Source organism: Lytechinus pictus, chromosome 11 (assembly GCF_037042905.1).
Source record: "Lytechinus pictus isolate F3 Inbred chromosome 11, Lp3.0, whole genome shotgun sequence".
Classification (NCBI taxonomy): domain Eukaryota; kingdom Metazoa; phylum Echinodermata; class Echinoidea; order Temnopleuroida; family Toxopneustidae; genus Lytechinus; species Lytechinus pictus.
In genome coordinates, this window is record NC_087255.1 from 28,491,294 (window position 1) to 28,504,569 (window position 13,276).

At 36.5% G+C, this 13,276-nt stretch overlaps 2 protein-coding genes across 2 annotated transcripts; one reads left to right on the forward strand and one right to left on the reverse strand.

Moving 5' to 3' along the window:
- Positions 1–71: 71 nt before the first annotated feature.
- On the reverse strand, positions 72–12,603 carry LOC129271124 (phospholipase A2-like). The gene is made up of 5 exons (XM_064106272.1): positions 12,487–12,603; positions 8,692–8,745; positions 2,450–2,618; positions 1,335–1,468; positions 72–451 (listed from the first exon to the last, which is right to left on the reverse strand). The coding sequence occupies exons 1-5, from the start codon at positions 12,539–12,541 to the stop codon at positions 162–164; spliced, it is 702 nt and encodes a 233-aa protein (XP_063962342.1). The 5' UTR covers positions 12,542–12,603; the 3' UTR covers positions 72–161.
- Positions 5,263–8,333, forward strand: LOC129271123 (transforming growth factor-beta-induced protein ig-h3-like). Its single transcript, XM_054908483.2, has 5 exons — positions 5,263–5,668; positions 6,071–6,294; positions 7,039–7,222; positions 7,485–7,700; positions 8,051–8,333. The coding sequence occupies exons 1-5, from the start codon at positions 5,401–5,403 to the stop codon at positions 8,188–8,190; spliced, it is 1,032 nt and encodes a 343-aa protein (XP_054764458.2). The 5' UTR covers positions 5,263–5,400; the 3' UTR covers positions 8,191–8,333.
- Positions 12,604–13,276: the final 673 nt, after the last annotated feature.

Genomic DNA, 13,276 nt, shown 5'->3' on the forward strand with positions numbered 1-13,276 from the left:
ATTTAACTGATCAAGATAGTAATTAATCATATCATATTTGCGAATAGTTCTGAATAATTGCATGAAAGACTTATGATATTGCACTTGGGTAAATTATTTGTTCTATTTTTGCGCGAATACACTGAATGTCCCGTGAAACCTATCCCTCACCGCCAATCATCTTAGGCTATACGGTATATGGGTGCCGGTTTGACAGTCTCTCGAACCGGTGGTTGCATGGTTGTTTGTACTGCTGGCAGAGTTGCAGTGGTTGGTGGAAGCGTTTTTGGTCCTGCACCTGGTTTAGCCTTGCAGGTTGATGGACGAATCTTGCCCAGCTTGTAGCGAGACTGAACTTGGTTTTTACTGAAGCAGATGGCGGCATCCCTGTCGCATTGGCACTTTGCCTCTGCGCATTGAGTCTTCCCGAAAACAAGCGTCCTCTCAATGTCATTGTAACTAGCTGATGCCTCTGTAATTAATGGAATGTTATTAAAAAAAATAATGAAGAATACAATTTTTTATTTATTTTTTCAACGATGGTACATACTTAAACAGACAATAAAGAAAAACAATGTAGTAAATAGTAAAACAAAACGAGAACAGCAAACCGTCAAGGACAACAAAAACAAATGTCAGCTAATTTTAACGCTAAAATGTAAAAAGCAAAAATATGATAATCCAGTAAGTACCGCGGATGGGGGGTGGTCGTGAGGCAGTGGTATCTAAACTGTTATATAATTAAAATGCTTTATTTTTTCATAGAATGACTGGGGTATCATAATAGCTTGCTCATGCAGTCCTTTCTTTTTAACTACTAATACTCATCTTGTTTAATTCTCTCTTCCCTATTACCCTTTTCACTTTTTCCCTCTCGTTTTTCACAGTCTCACCACTTTGAAAATCATGGGGCGTCACCCCTTCCCCAGTGGCGTTACCATGACCCGTAGATCGATGAAACACCGAAAACTTACCTTGACGTTAAATTGTACTGTCTCGTTATATTTTGGAATGAAATTAGCAGTTACCTTTACCTGTTATTTTTTTAATAAAACAACTGGCCGCAAGTTTCACGTCATCAAACTAGTGAAGCAGGGGGTAACGCAAGCCAGGCCTTTTTTATGGGAAGGCGACCTGTCTTTTCTTAATTTATTTACATGGGGAACAAAGAAACACATGATCAATTCCTCTCTTTCATGCTCTTCTTTCTTTATCTTCCATTTTCTTCTCCCGTTTTCCTCCTTTTTTCACTACTCTTGAAAAATGAAAGGGGCGCTTTCCCCTGTCTCACCAAGTAGCAACGCCCCCACGGAAAGGGGCATCGAATGAGATTAATATAATAGCATAGTACTTACTGCAAGTTATATTTGCAGACTGTTTCTTCCCACATCCCTTCATGTCCACGGTGTAGGGGTACATGAAAGCGAGTTTAGTACAGAGACCGGATGTTTCAAGCCTCTCAAGACATACATCGTGATCTTTGCAGCACCTGGAAAATAATTACAGGATAATTAAAACAAACTTTAAACATTATAGTGTTAATGAGTATTGTCGATAGCTCAGTCGGGAGAGCGTTGGTTTCGCCGGGTGACACTCCACTTGGTGTGCTGTAGCACCATGTAGTAAAACATTTGCCCTCACTGCCTAGTCCCTCGGAGAGGACATTAAGCCTTTGGTTCTCTGTTTGCTTGCTTACAAGCAACGCATAGGGACGCTATGGCATAATGTGATATGCGCTGTACAAAAACTGCGTTATTATTATTACTATTTCTTAGTAATCATGTAAAAGTCACCATCATCATAATCACCAAAATATTGAAGTTGCTACTTTCTGGAAGTATTTTATAAGGATTTGTTGGATGTTGTATCCGGCAACGTCTATTTATCCGAAAGTTACCATAGTAACAGCAAGGCATCTGTACTTCTCAGCCAATCAAAATCAAGGAAAGTTTGAGGACCTAACAACTTTTCAGATGACGCTTGCTAAACACTAAAGCATGACATACAACGACACGGAGCATTTATTTTGAAAATATTTAGTCTTTAATTTAGTAATTATCATTGATATTGCCTCATGTGTCACTGTTATCGTCGCTATCATGATTTATTAATTTAAAAAACCGTTCAATGAAATTTATATTATGCACATTTATAATCATGCTTGGGGACCTAAATAATTGTTTTTATTATTATATCTTGTTTGTTATTATTAGTTGTTTTATCGTTACCAAACAGGATGATATTACACACCCTGTAGGGATATAAATAACAGAAATAAATGAATTAATAATAAATGAATCAATTAATTAATTAATAGAATAATAAATCAATTATTAATTGATTACGGAATTAAGTAAAAGTTGAACTTTTGATTAATGAATTAAGTAAAAGTTTAACTTTTGATTAATGAATCAATAAATACATTAATCAATCCATTGATTAATTAATACAAATGTATGATAATTCTTACTGATCCACGCTATCAAGAACAGGTCTGCCTTCTCCTCCGTTGAACAGGCCACAGTGGCATCCGTATCCATGGTAACGAAGAGGATTCTTCTTGGTTGTGCATTTGATCATAAGCCCAAAGTGAACAAACAGGTCACTGGGCGCCAGAGAGCCACCATCGACAAGCTCCCCTGTTTGATGAGCAAAAGAAAGTTATAAAGTATAATTGTTAATTTGAACGTTTACATATAGGTACAAGGTCGTACGATTTTTCTTCGGAATTGATTCTCGTTAAAAGGTAATATGATAGTTTTCCTTTTATGCATTTCACCCTTCTCTCTTTCCTTTCTACTTTCATTCTTTTTTTCTTTGTCGTGATTTGGTTAGGGGTTTTTTTTTGGGGGGGAACAGGCGCCCCAAGCCCCTATCTGTACGCAACTGTACGTATGTACGCCACTTTACGTCAACCACCAAATGGGCATATTTCATAATAAAGAAAGCACGAGTAGGATTAAATTGGATTGGGGTCAATTTCCCTATTATGATCGCTGTCATGCTTGTTCAAGGGGCAGCGACATATTGTGAGTAGGTGCGAGCGAACGCCCCACATCCCGCCCACCCTCAGTGCCTTTTTCAAGTAGTGAAAGTTAAACCAAGAGGAGAAATATGAAGGGAAAATGGAAGAAAGGATGGCTATTTCAGCGAAAATACCAAGAAATTATCAAATTGGCATAAATCCTACTTGTTTTCTTTTATTTTTTCAAGTCATGAATGTACAATCTTGGTTATACTTTTGTTTGATCGAGATTTTTTATATTCTTTCTTGTTAGCCAATGCTTACGAGGTACCCTTTACCTGTTCATATTTGGAATCTACTGAGCACGTTAGGCTTAATTATCTGGCAGAGTCTGACAATTAATATTTCAGGTATTGTCAAGAACAACTTTTATTTCATAAGAGGTGTTAAAAAGAAGATTCAAGGAATTTGAAACATTAAGTAATAGGTCTATAGCAAGTAAAAGGATTTCAAAATAAAAGCTCCGGAACTCAGCCATCACCGACATAGCAACGATGTAGTAACCTTCTCTCTACTACTATGCAATGAGCCAGATGCTTTCCTATTTCAGCACATGGAATTGTCCTTTAGGGCAAATGAGGCAAATCTGTTCTAAATTGATTACTTATTTACAAATTTATGCATGCTTTCTAACAAAGATTTTCTTTATAACATTAACGCTTATTATCCGACATAGCAACAATAAAATGCAGGCAGGTGGTATCTGGATACCAGGTATACGTACAAATTGTTACATGTTATAGCTTGGTTCTGGGAAAGAAAAAACGGTGCATCACAGAAAACATGCTTAAGAAATTGAAGTGCTTATGACTGAATCTACCTATTGTTTGATAGACTGTATTCATACTGGTGAGATATTTTTCCTAATAGAGACCTGTCAGAATAAGACACATTTAGGGGTCTCGGGAGTAAGGAGGGGGTAGAGGGGTAACCATCCCCTATAGTTCTTCAAGTAACAGAAAGGATGAGATGAAGGAAGAAAGAATGTAAGCATAAAGAGGATAGGTCTTGGTCACGTAAGTCTATAGTATACATTCATTCTATTGATAACAAATATGGCGCTACCTGTAAACGTCCTGTACCCCACCGCCTCCCGAATAAAATTATCCTGGTGACGCTCGTTGTCACGCTTTACCAGACATACACATTCCAGACATTGGACCCATTGGTCCTGGGGTGGTTTTGAAAAGAATGCTCAATCCGGTTTCAACATGTTCAATGGGTTACCAACTTTGCGCATAATGCTTTGTTAGGCAAGCCCAAATCAAAAGAAATTGTGGCATGTTGGTAACCCATTCAAACTGGGTTGGCCGAAGTCTCTCGTGAGCCATTTCGTAGTTTCCATTCTGCGCATGATCGTAAGAAGGTAATTGGCTCTAAAGTTTCATGGTGGTTTAATATCTAATGAGATAAGCACCAACTTTGATCTCTTGATTATTCATTTATTCTTCTGAAATGTGTTTTTCATTAGATCCACAAAAAACAACAATACGTCCACTAGCGACGGGTATTTCACAGTTGGCCAAGTACATTGTTATAAGAACATGCCAATGTATTCAAAGTTGAAATGTAACAAATACCTTCATAGAAAGTTCATTGGTGTACTATTCTAGTCACCTGGTCTATTCAATTTCTTCATCCTGCTATGTTAAGGCATGCTTACCTAAAGTCGCGCCTTGAAATCAGCCTATCATAATGAAAGAAATGAAAGGTCATTTGACCAAAACTGCCCATGAAGTAACTGGAAATGGTATATTAATGGCTCGGGGAGGGGGGTACTGAGCCCACTAAAGTAAAGTGGGGAGCAAAAATTGCAATTTCATGGTATTTTTTTTACGTTTCTGTACAGTTTATCGAACGAAAGGGGGTGTATCCCCCCCCCCCCCCCCCCGCCACGGTTCCGCAAAACCTGGTATATAGGCCTACATAACTGCATGATTTTTTTTCTTTACTTTTGGCATGCTTCGTTACTAGGTGCGAAGACAAGAAATATTCTTAACAGGTCTCCTAAAGTACTTGATGAAAAGATTGAAGTATATGCATTGATCCTAATACCTCGGTCACATTTGCTCTGCGACGGCCGTACGGCAAGTCGACAACAGCCGTTTTAACATTTTTTGCACCAGCTACATATACATGATATAGGCTGTTTGAAAAAAAAATGAATAAAACGGCTCTTTTCGACTCACCGTACGGCCACCGTAGAACAAATGTGACCGAGGTATTAGAAGAATCGATTGGAATGTTTTAGTACAGTATAGGCATATGCATGAGGTTCGAGACGGAAGCGAGGGTATAAATACAGGAGATTTTCTTCTTGTCGGCACACCTTGTCACAACGCCTGGCTTGCCGAACGTCTCTCTGCGTCTCGCCCTGCACCTCCAAGCATCCAGTCATGAAGTCTTTCGTCGTATTCTTGGCCGTTCTCGTCGGAACAGCAGTCGCCAAGCCGAAGACGACATCTTCCGATGACCTGAAGCAACGGAACAAAGATATCTCGTCCAAGGAGTACCTGAAACGAATCTTCCAGCAATCTGTGGTCTCTTTCGTCGGAAATGACGCCAAAGACATTGTCGAGAATCTACATGACCTAGGGCTTCACGAGGCAGCGGCCATCGCCAAGCAGGTGGAACTGAAGCAGATACTTCGAGACAGTGACCTTCGTAAGTTAACCCCTGAAATAATTTTCCCAATAAATCGCCTTAAAACGCGTACTCTGGAAATGTTTTTGAATATAGATGAAGAAAAATCATCAAAATCGGACAAGGTGTAACGAAGTATATATACTGTCAATGATTTGCATTATTTCGGTGCAGTCTTAGGCATGTCTTCATGAAAATGTGATAAGCAAACTGATGTCATATCTTCAAATTTTTAATTTTTATGAAGATATGCAGGGCTCAAACTTTCTCACATTTGTTGAATAATTATATTCATTTAAATTTTGCCCTACCAAGAATAAAGAAATGGACTAACAATTTGAAATTTTATTATCCCACGAACTTGGTATGGTGTGCCATTGCTTGCCTAACATTTCGGTCATTTTTCTCACTTTTACACTACAGCATCTGTCACATTGTGCATGCCCAGTGACGAGGCTGTCCAGAAGTGGAGGCAGGAGCTCCCCGGAAGACTGATGCCAGAGAGGGAGATCTTGAAGAACCTGGTCAAGGCTTGGATCGTTCCACAAAGTGTCAGGCCATCAGAGGTCACTAATAACCAGAAGGTGCAAAGCTTGAATGGCGCCAAACTGAGATTCAATATCTACAGTGATGTTGAGAGGGAAAAGGTAATTATGAAGAAACTGAACTTTGATCGTTCAAAATTTACTCTGCTTAAAACCCGAGAAAGGTCTGAAGATCTTAACTATCTTCTAAACATAATACCACTTACAGGGGTATATTCCGGGCTGAAATATATCTAAAGTAAAATTCAATAGAATTGTAGTTTAGCAATGATTTGTGAAAACATGTTGGGCACACCGTCATGAATATTCATTAGGTGGGCTGATATGTCCCCACTTATGTTATTACATGAAGTCGCAATTAACATATTTTCATACACGTTAGCATAGTGGTGTAATAGTCAAAAATTAAGGGGGCCAGATAAAGCGAGCAAGAAAAAAAAATATTTAAAAGTGACATTTTGTGATTTAAAGAATTATATTCGGAAAATGAGATCATATTTCACGCTTCTTCCTTTCGTGAATCTTGGGTGAAGCCCCCGCCCCCATCGGTACGCCACTGCATGATGTCTCCCTTTTGATAAAATAAGTTGTGAATATCTAATCGAGTATATTAGTTGCGAATCCATTTTTATTCTTGGACAGTTGGAATAAACAATTTAATGTGAAATTACAAAAAAGTGGGAATGACACCCGCCATCAAGACATGCCATGCATAGACAAAAATTTTGTTCGTTATCCGAATTTGATTTAATTTTCACCGCTTTTTCAGCGATTATACTGATGTCATCATCAAAATGGTGTGTATGCGACTTTGTTTAGCCAATTTTTTTATCAATGTTTTTACAGGTCATCACCGTCAACGGTGCTCGAGTCACTCAAGCCATTCTGTGTCCCGGAAATGAAATCGTCCAGATCGTCGACAAGGTCATCTATCCACTTCCAGTTGGTAATGTCATCGAGACCTTGGAAGATAACGAAGCCTTCTCCATCATCGTCGATCTCGTTAGGCAGATCGACCTGAGAGAACTTGGTAAGTTTGCATCCAATGAATGGGCACTTATCGTTTTGTAAAACCCCTCTTAACAGTTTAACAATTTGAAGAACTTGGTTTACTTTGTATTATACAAAAGTTCTCACTGTTCTCAAAATTTTACATTCGTTTATATAAAATGACCTACATAATCTAAATTGCTCAAATCGGGTAAAGCATAAAGAGAAAAAATTAAAAGCAAAAGTTCAACCCTACTTTGGATAGTGAAATAAGTAACGCCCAATTTTTTTTTCGATTTCAGAATATGATCCCATAACGGTTATCGTACCCACCAACGACGCCTTCAAAGCCCTCCCATCTGGTGTCCTCGACGACCTAAAACGCGACAACGACAAACTCCGCAACGTTCTCAAATACCACGTGATCTCTGACGTCAGATATTCTGTTTCTTTGTCGTCTGGACAGCGCATCCTTACAGAACAGGGAGATGAGATTTCGGTTACCCGCGATAATCAAGGTATGCATCGATCAACCTAGACTCCTCCCCCCCCAAAAAAAAAAAAAATAATAATAATAAAATAAAAAATAACTGAATATATATATATATAATAAAAAGGACTAATAAATCAAAAAAAATTGTGCAAATTCAAAATTGTTATAGAATATTCTAATCGACCATTTCCTATATAAGAAACTTCAAGTGTATTGTATTCAAGGAAAAGACTGCCACCGAGTTAAGACTAATTAAATGAATGTATAATTGTTTAAAAATTTCATTTCGACCCTACTTAGCATGTATAACGTATTTTCTCCAAGCTCGTCTTTTGAAAAATAATCGTGATAAATTTTTGTTTTCTGTTTTTTCAGATCAAATTATCCTGAACGAGCAGAGCAAGCAGACGGAACCTCCACGAGTGATCTTACGTGATATCCCTACCACCAACGGAGTCATCCAGGTAGTCGATCGGGTCCTTCTCCCACCTCAAAGACACTTCGTTCTCGTCTAAAACCGGACCAGATTGGTGATCAACACTATACATTGATCGTTATCACATAGTCACCATTTATTTCAAATTTTATTTACAGAGCAATTATTGAATAATTCTGTTTTTTTACAGAAATAAAACTACCACTATTGTATATTGCAAAACCTTTTCTATTTTCTGATTTTTCTTATTGTGTACGTGAGAGGTTACTAAAAGGCATTGGTGTTGTAGCAGGGGTCTGGGAACGGTTTAGATTTTCACTCCAAGACTATTTTGGGCCAGAAAGAAGACAGCTAATTTTCAATGAAGATTTCAAATCGAATCTCTGCAATAACATGCCAATCCGATTTTCAGGGGGTGCTGCCTATGGTGTATAACATACGCAGCACCCCCAGAAAAGAATCTTGGTGCCTTTTTAACACCACCGCCTCCCAGAGCCATGCTGTTTCGTTTTGTGTGATTTGAGCTCATGAGGTCCAATTCCCATTTGGAGTTGAAGATAAAAGTGGGGAATGAACTTACCATTTGACTGTCCGGTATTTCTAAACACTGCGATAGGCACAACTATAGCTATCACTGTAGAAAGAAGGAAAGAAAAGTTTAAAAAAAGGAAATCTGTTTAAATCTGTCATTGTGATATTGTGGAATTCTAAATTCGAGAGGGGGATAAATTGGGGTTCACCTGGCAGTTTTCGCAACCACTTCGCAGACGCCTTCTGGAATGTTGAGATTCCTTTTTTTATTAAAGCCCTTCATATGAAAAGGCAGCCCCTTTAAAAACATTTCGTCCGATCTCTCAATCTGTTCAATATAATGCAACGTTCTAGAAAGCGTCCGCGTAGTGCTTGCGAACACTCACTACTGCTGGTTCACCGAACGTGAAATATATTCTGAGGTAGTATAATATGTATATTGCGTGCCAAAGGAAGAACACCAGTACCTGGGATTATGTAATATTACGCTAATGAAGGATAAAGTGTGTCATCATTCAACGCCCCATTTTTCTCAGTTTCCCAAGAGACGTTACTTTATTTACCCTCCCCGGCCCCTTCTTCTCTCCCACGGACTCTTCTTCCACTATTTCAGCACTACCCCCCCCCCCCCCATTTCAGCACTATGATTCAAAGCTCATGACTAATAAATCATAGTAAAAATCAGCAAATGTTTCTCTGTTGCTAATAGGGGTTATGGAGAATGATCAACATTGAAAGGAATAACAATTTAATAATTAAAATTTTGAATCTTGGTTCAATTGGCTATTTGAACCTTAACAGCCCCTGGAATCCCCAAATAGAAGTCCAATGTGGATTCGTCACAATTACATGTATTACACCCTTCAATATACGCATAAATCGAGAAAAAAAAAAACGCCTTAGAAATCATAAAACACTAAGGGTGCCGTATAACGAATATGAAAGGGTGAAATTGGAGGCTATACATTCATAATCTGTGGTCATTTTTACATATTTGCACATGGTAACCAATACCACCCCTCCCGTTCCACGACGGTCTGTTACATCCTGATGTTAACTGATGATTAGCCGGAAGTTATCTAATCTTTCATTTATATCTTTTGATAATTCAACATTATCCAGTGAGTCAAATTAATATCTATAGCCAATCGGTTTAAAATTTGTAATTTGAAACGGTGTTTCATCCACAGCTTTTTATTATTTTTTTAGTTCAACAAATCCAGCGAGTCGAAATGATATTTTAGTATCTATAGCCAATCAGTTTAAAATTGGTAATTCGAAACGGTGTTTCATCAAGAGCTTTTGTTTTCATTTGCACTAGTTTTACTTCATTTCGTCGCATAGATATTAAAAAACAACCCTAACCCTACATTAAAGATGAAAATGTATTTTGACATTTTATTTATTTACAGATCCTTCCTACTGCAAAATGGAATGCCCGAATGTTGTATTTTACAAAACGGGAGAAATCTATGTATTATCGTATCGAATTTTTCTCTTAGATAATTGTTGAGAATTTCAAATTACAAAGATCAGATTCAAACTTTGTGGTCCGTATTCTGTCCGGTGAAACTTAGGTCATGGATTAACTCTGTGCTAAAATTATATGAAGCCGGAAAAGTCATAACTTTGTATAGCATTCAGTCTTTTTATATCCACTGTGCTCTTTCACAATGGCGATGAATTCACTATAAGTTATTCCCGACAGTTATGAAAAAAATGACTGAATGAGCTGGTAAATTAAACATGTAGAGTTATAGATTTCTGTCACTATCGATTATCCATAATTAAACCACAATTTTAGATAAGAGATTGATTCAAACCAGTGTTCATAATAGGCGCTGAGGTGATGGGAATCAACATGATTTAATCCGAGTCATTATGAATCCTTGGTTACCATGGGAACAGACCCTGGATGTCTCTTGTAAAACAGCACATACAGTGATCAATCAAACAATCTATTGTTAAAGGGTACCCAATCATGCCAATGTCGAGTAACAATTGTGACAAAAACCGTAAGGAAGTCATTCATCAAAACTTTCCTGGCCCCTGCGAGGCCCTTGATCAAGTTTATATTTTGGCACACAGAAAATATATAACCTGAAACTATAAATAGAAGTTAAAAGAATCTTTTTTTGCTTATAGCACTTATTTAGGAGAAGGTCACCCTGATATAAAATTAGCTTTAATATGAGTATAGAAAACAAAAGAAACGCGAAGATATGGCAAAAATCCATCAAAGATTAAAGGAATTATGAATATGTAAATTTTGATTTTGAAACGTCATATGCGAGCATCTCTCCTATATAATAGTTGAAAAAAATATATTTTCTAAAGAAAATATAGAAAATTGTTTTAGCTTTGCATTCATTATACCACCAGAGAAATAATTTCATAATCGTTTTTACAAGTTAAATCAGTAATCACCAACTATTTAAAAAAAATGCTCGTATATGACGTCACATAATTCAAAATTTTGTAAGCAATCGATCTCTTTCTTACTACTCGATTGGTAATCGTCAAAATTGACTTAACCAATATTTTCTCGAATTGTTTTGCTGTTATTAAAACACCTCTATAAATGTTCGTTTAGAATGAACATCCCCTGTAATGGTCAGTCTCACTTAAACATAAACTAGATTTGAATAAATAGAGAAACCAAAGAAGAATAAATCTGACAGTTTTCATCAACTTCTGACGAAGTGTAAGAAAGCATATGAAAATAGTAATATGCACACTACCTGAATTTTTTTTTATACTTTTGATCTGTCGTATAACAGTACAAAAAAGATGAGTTTGGGAATGTCTCGTACTTTGACAAAAAGGCCCATGCAAATTTAAAGGTCAATTCCACCTCAGAAATGTTGATTTGAATCAATAGAGAAAAATCAGACAAGCATAATGCTGAAAATTTCATCAAAATTGGATGTAAAATAAGAAAGTTATGACATTTTAAAGTTTCGCTTATTTTTCACAAAATAGTTATATGCACAATTTGGTCACACACAAATGAGAGAATCGATGATGTCCCTCACTCACTATTTCTTTTGGTTTTTATTGTTTGAATTATACAATATTTCATTTTTTACAAATTTGACAATAAGGACCAAATTGACTGAACCATAAAATGTCAAACAATGGTAATTCCACATGTTCAGGGAGAAATAAAACTTTATTTCACAGGACAATGCGGAGAAAATTAGAATATTTCACATTTCATATAAAAGAATACATAAGAAATAGTGAGTGAGGGATGTCATCAGTTCCCTCATTAGCATACTGACCAGGATGTGCATATAACTGTTTATGAACTTAAGCGAATCTTAAAAATGTCATAACTTTCTCATTTTACATCCGATTTTGATGAAATTTTCAATGTTATGTTTGTTGGATTTTTCTCTTTTTATTCAAATCAACTTTTTGTTGGGGTGGACTTGTCCTTTAATATCAAAATTTGGTCGTCATACATTCAATATTCTTTTTAAATTGTTATTTTTGTATATTTTGATAATAAGGGAGTTCATGAACTGATGTGAAACAGTAGAAAAAAAAACGTTCATTACTTTGACATTTGGGGCGTTGCACGAATACGTTCAATTCAAGATAAAAAAAAAGTCCCCTAATCAATCGAAAGTTCTTTGATTAAAAGCAAATATGTAATGCATCAACTTTCTTGCAACGCCCAATTAAGTTTGATTTTAATTTTACCATGTTACGCTTGATTTGAAAATAAATGTGTTTTTTTTCTCGCAACGCGCCCCAACTGTAGTTTAAATATTTGAACCAATTATAACAAAATGGGAAACGAAATTTCTGATGAAGTATAACTTCAAATAATACTCACCCACGATGAAAGATACGAAAACGGCAAAAATTGCCCATTTCTTGTCACAAGCCATGGTTGTTTGTCCTCTTCACTCTCGTCATGAAATGAAAATTATAGAATGTCTTGTATCACTTAAACGTACCTTCATTTATATATACCTCCAAACTAGAGCCCCACTCACACCAACGAAACCGAATCCAAACCGACCGATTGTATTCCATTCCAAGTAACGTAATATCTGTGATCGGTTTAGGGTCGACCACGGTGGTGGGACTGGACATGACTCATTAGAAGTTGGGAAAGTTGGTAATTGAATGAGTGACTAGATAGGGGGCACAGTCGTGATGTCATCCATGATTGGTCGCTGGTTGCTAGGCAACCAGAGGCTGTAATACTAATTCGGAAATGTAGGGGAAAAGCTGACGTGCAGGGGCTCGGTTTTTCTAGGGGGGGGGTTACATTAATAGTCGTCCAAATTTAGAGTTTTCGGTATGTTTAGAAATAAATGACGTAAAAGGCAGACCTTAATTTATCAAAATTAAAACTTTTAACTTAATATTTTGATGAGAAGTTTATATCATATTTGGAATATAATAGTTTTTTGTTGTGTCTGCTTAAAATGTTATGTTTTAACTTTGTCTACTCTATCTAGTAACTACATGTTTGTATTGTTGTGTTTTTATCATCATAAGTAGTATTATGATTATTAATTCTTTTTTATTATTATTATTATTGTTATAATTGTATCATTATTATTATTATTATTATTATTGATGTTATTATTATTATTATTATTTATTATTATTAT

Coding starts and splice junctions, on each gene's coding strand:
- LOC129271123 (XM_054908483.2), top strand. CDS start 5,401: ATGAAGTCTTTCGTCGTATTCTTGGCCGTTCTCGTCGGAACAGCAGTC. Junction 6,295..7,038: donor GTGATGTTGAGAGGGAAAAG/GTAATTATGAAG, acceptor ATGTTTTTACAG/GTCATCACCGTCAACGGTGC. Junction 7,223..7,484: donor GATCGACCTGAGAGAACTTG/GTAAGTTTGCAT, acceptor TTTCGATTTCAG/AATATGATCCCATAACGGTT.
- LOC129271124 (XM_064106272.1), bottom strand. CDS start 12,541: ATGGCTTGTGACAAGAAATGGGCAATTTTTGCCGTTTTCGTATCTTTC. Junction 8,746..12,486: donor TTTCGTATCTTTCATCGTGG/GTGAGTATTATT, acceptor TTCTTTCTACAG/TGATAGCTATAGTTGTGCCT. Junction 1,469..2,449: donor GTTCTTGATAGCGTGGATCA/GTAAGAATTATC, acceptor ATTATTTTCCAG/GTGCTGCAAAGATCACGATG.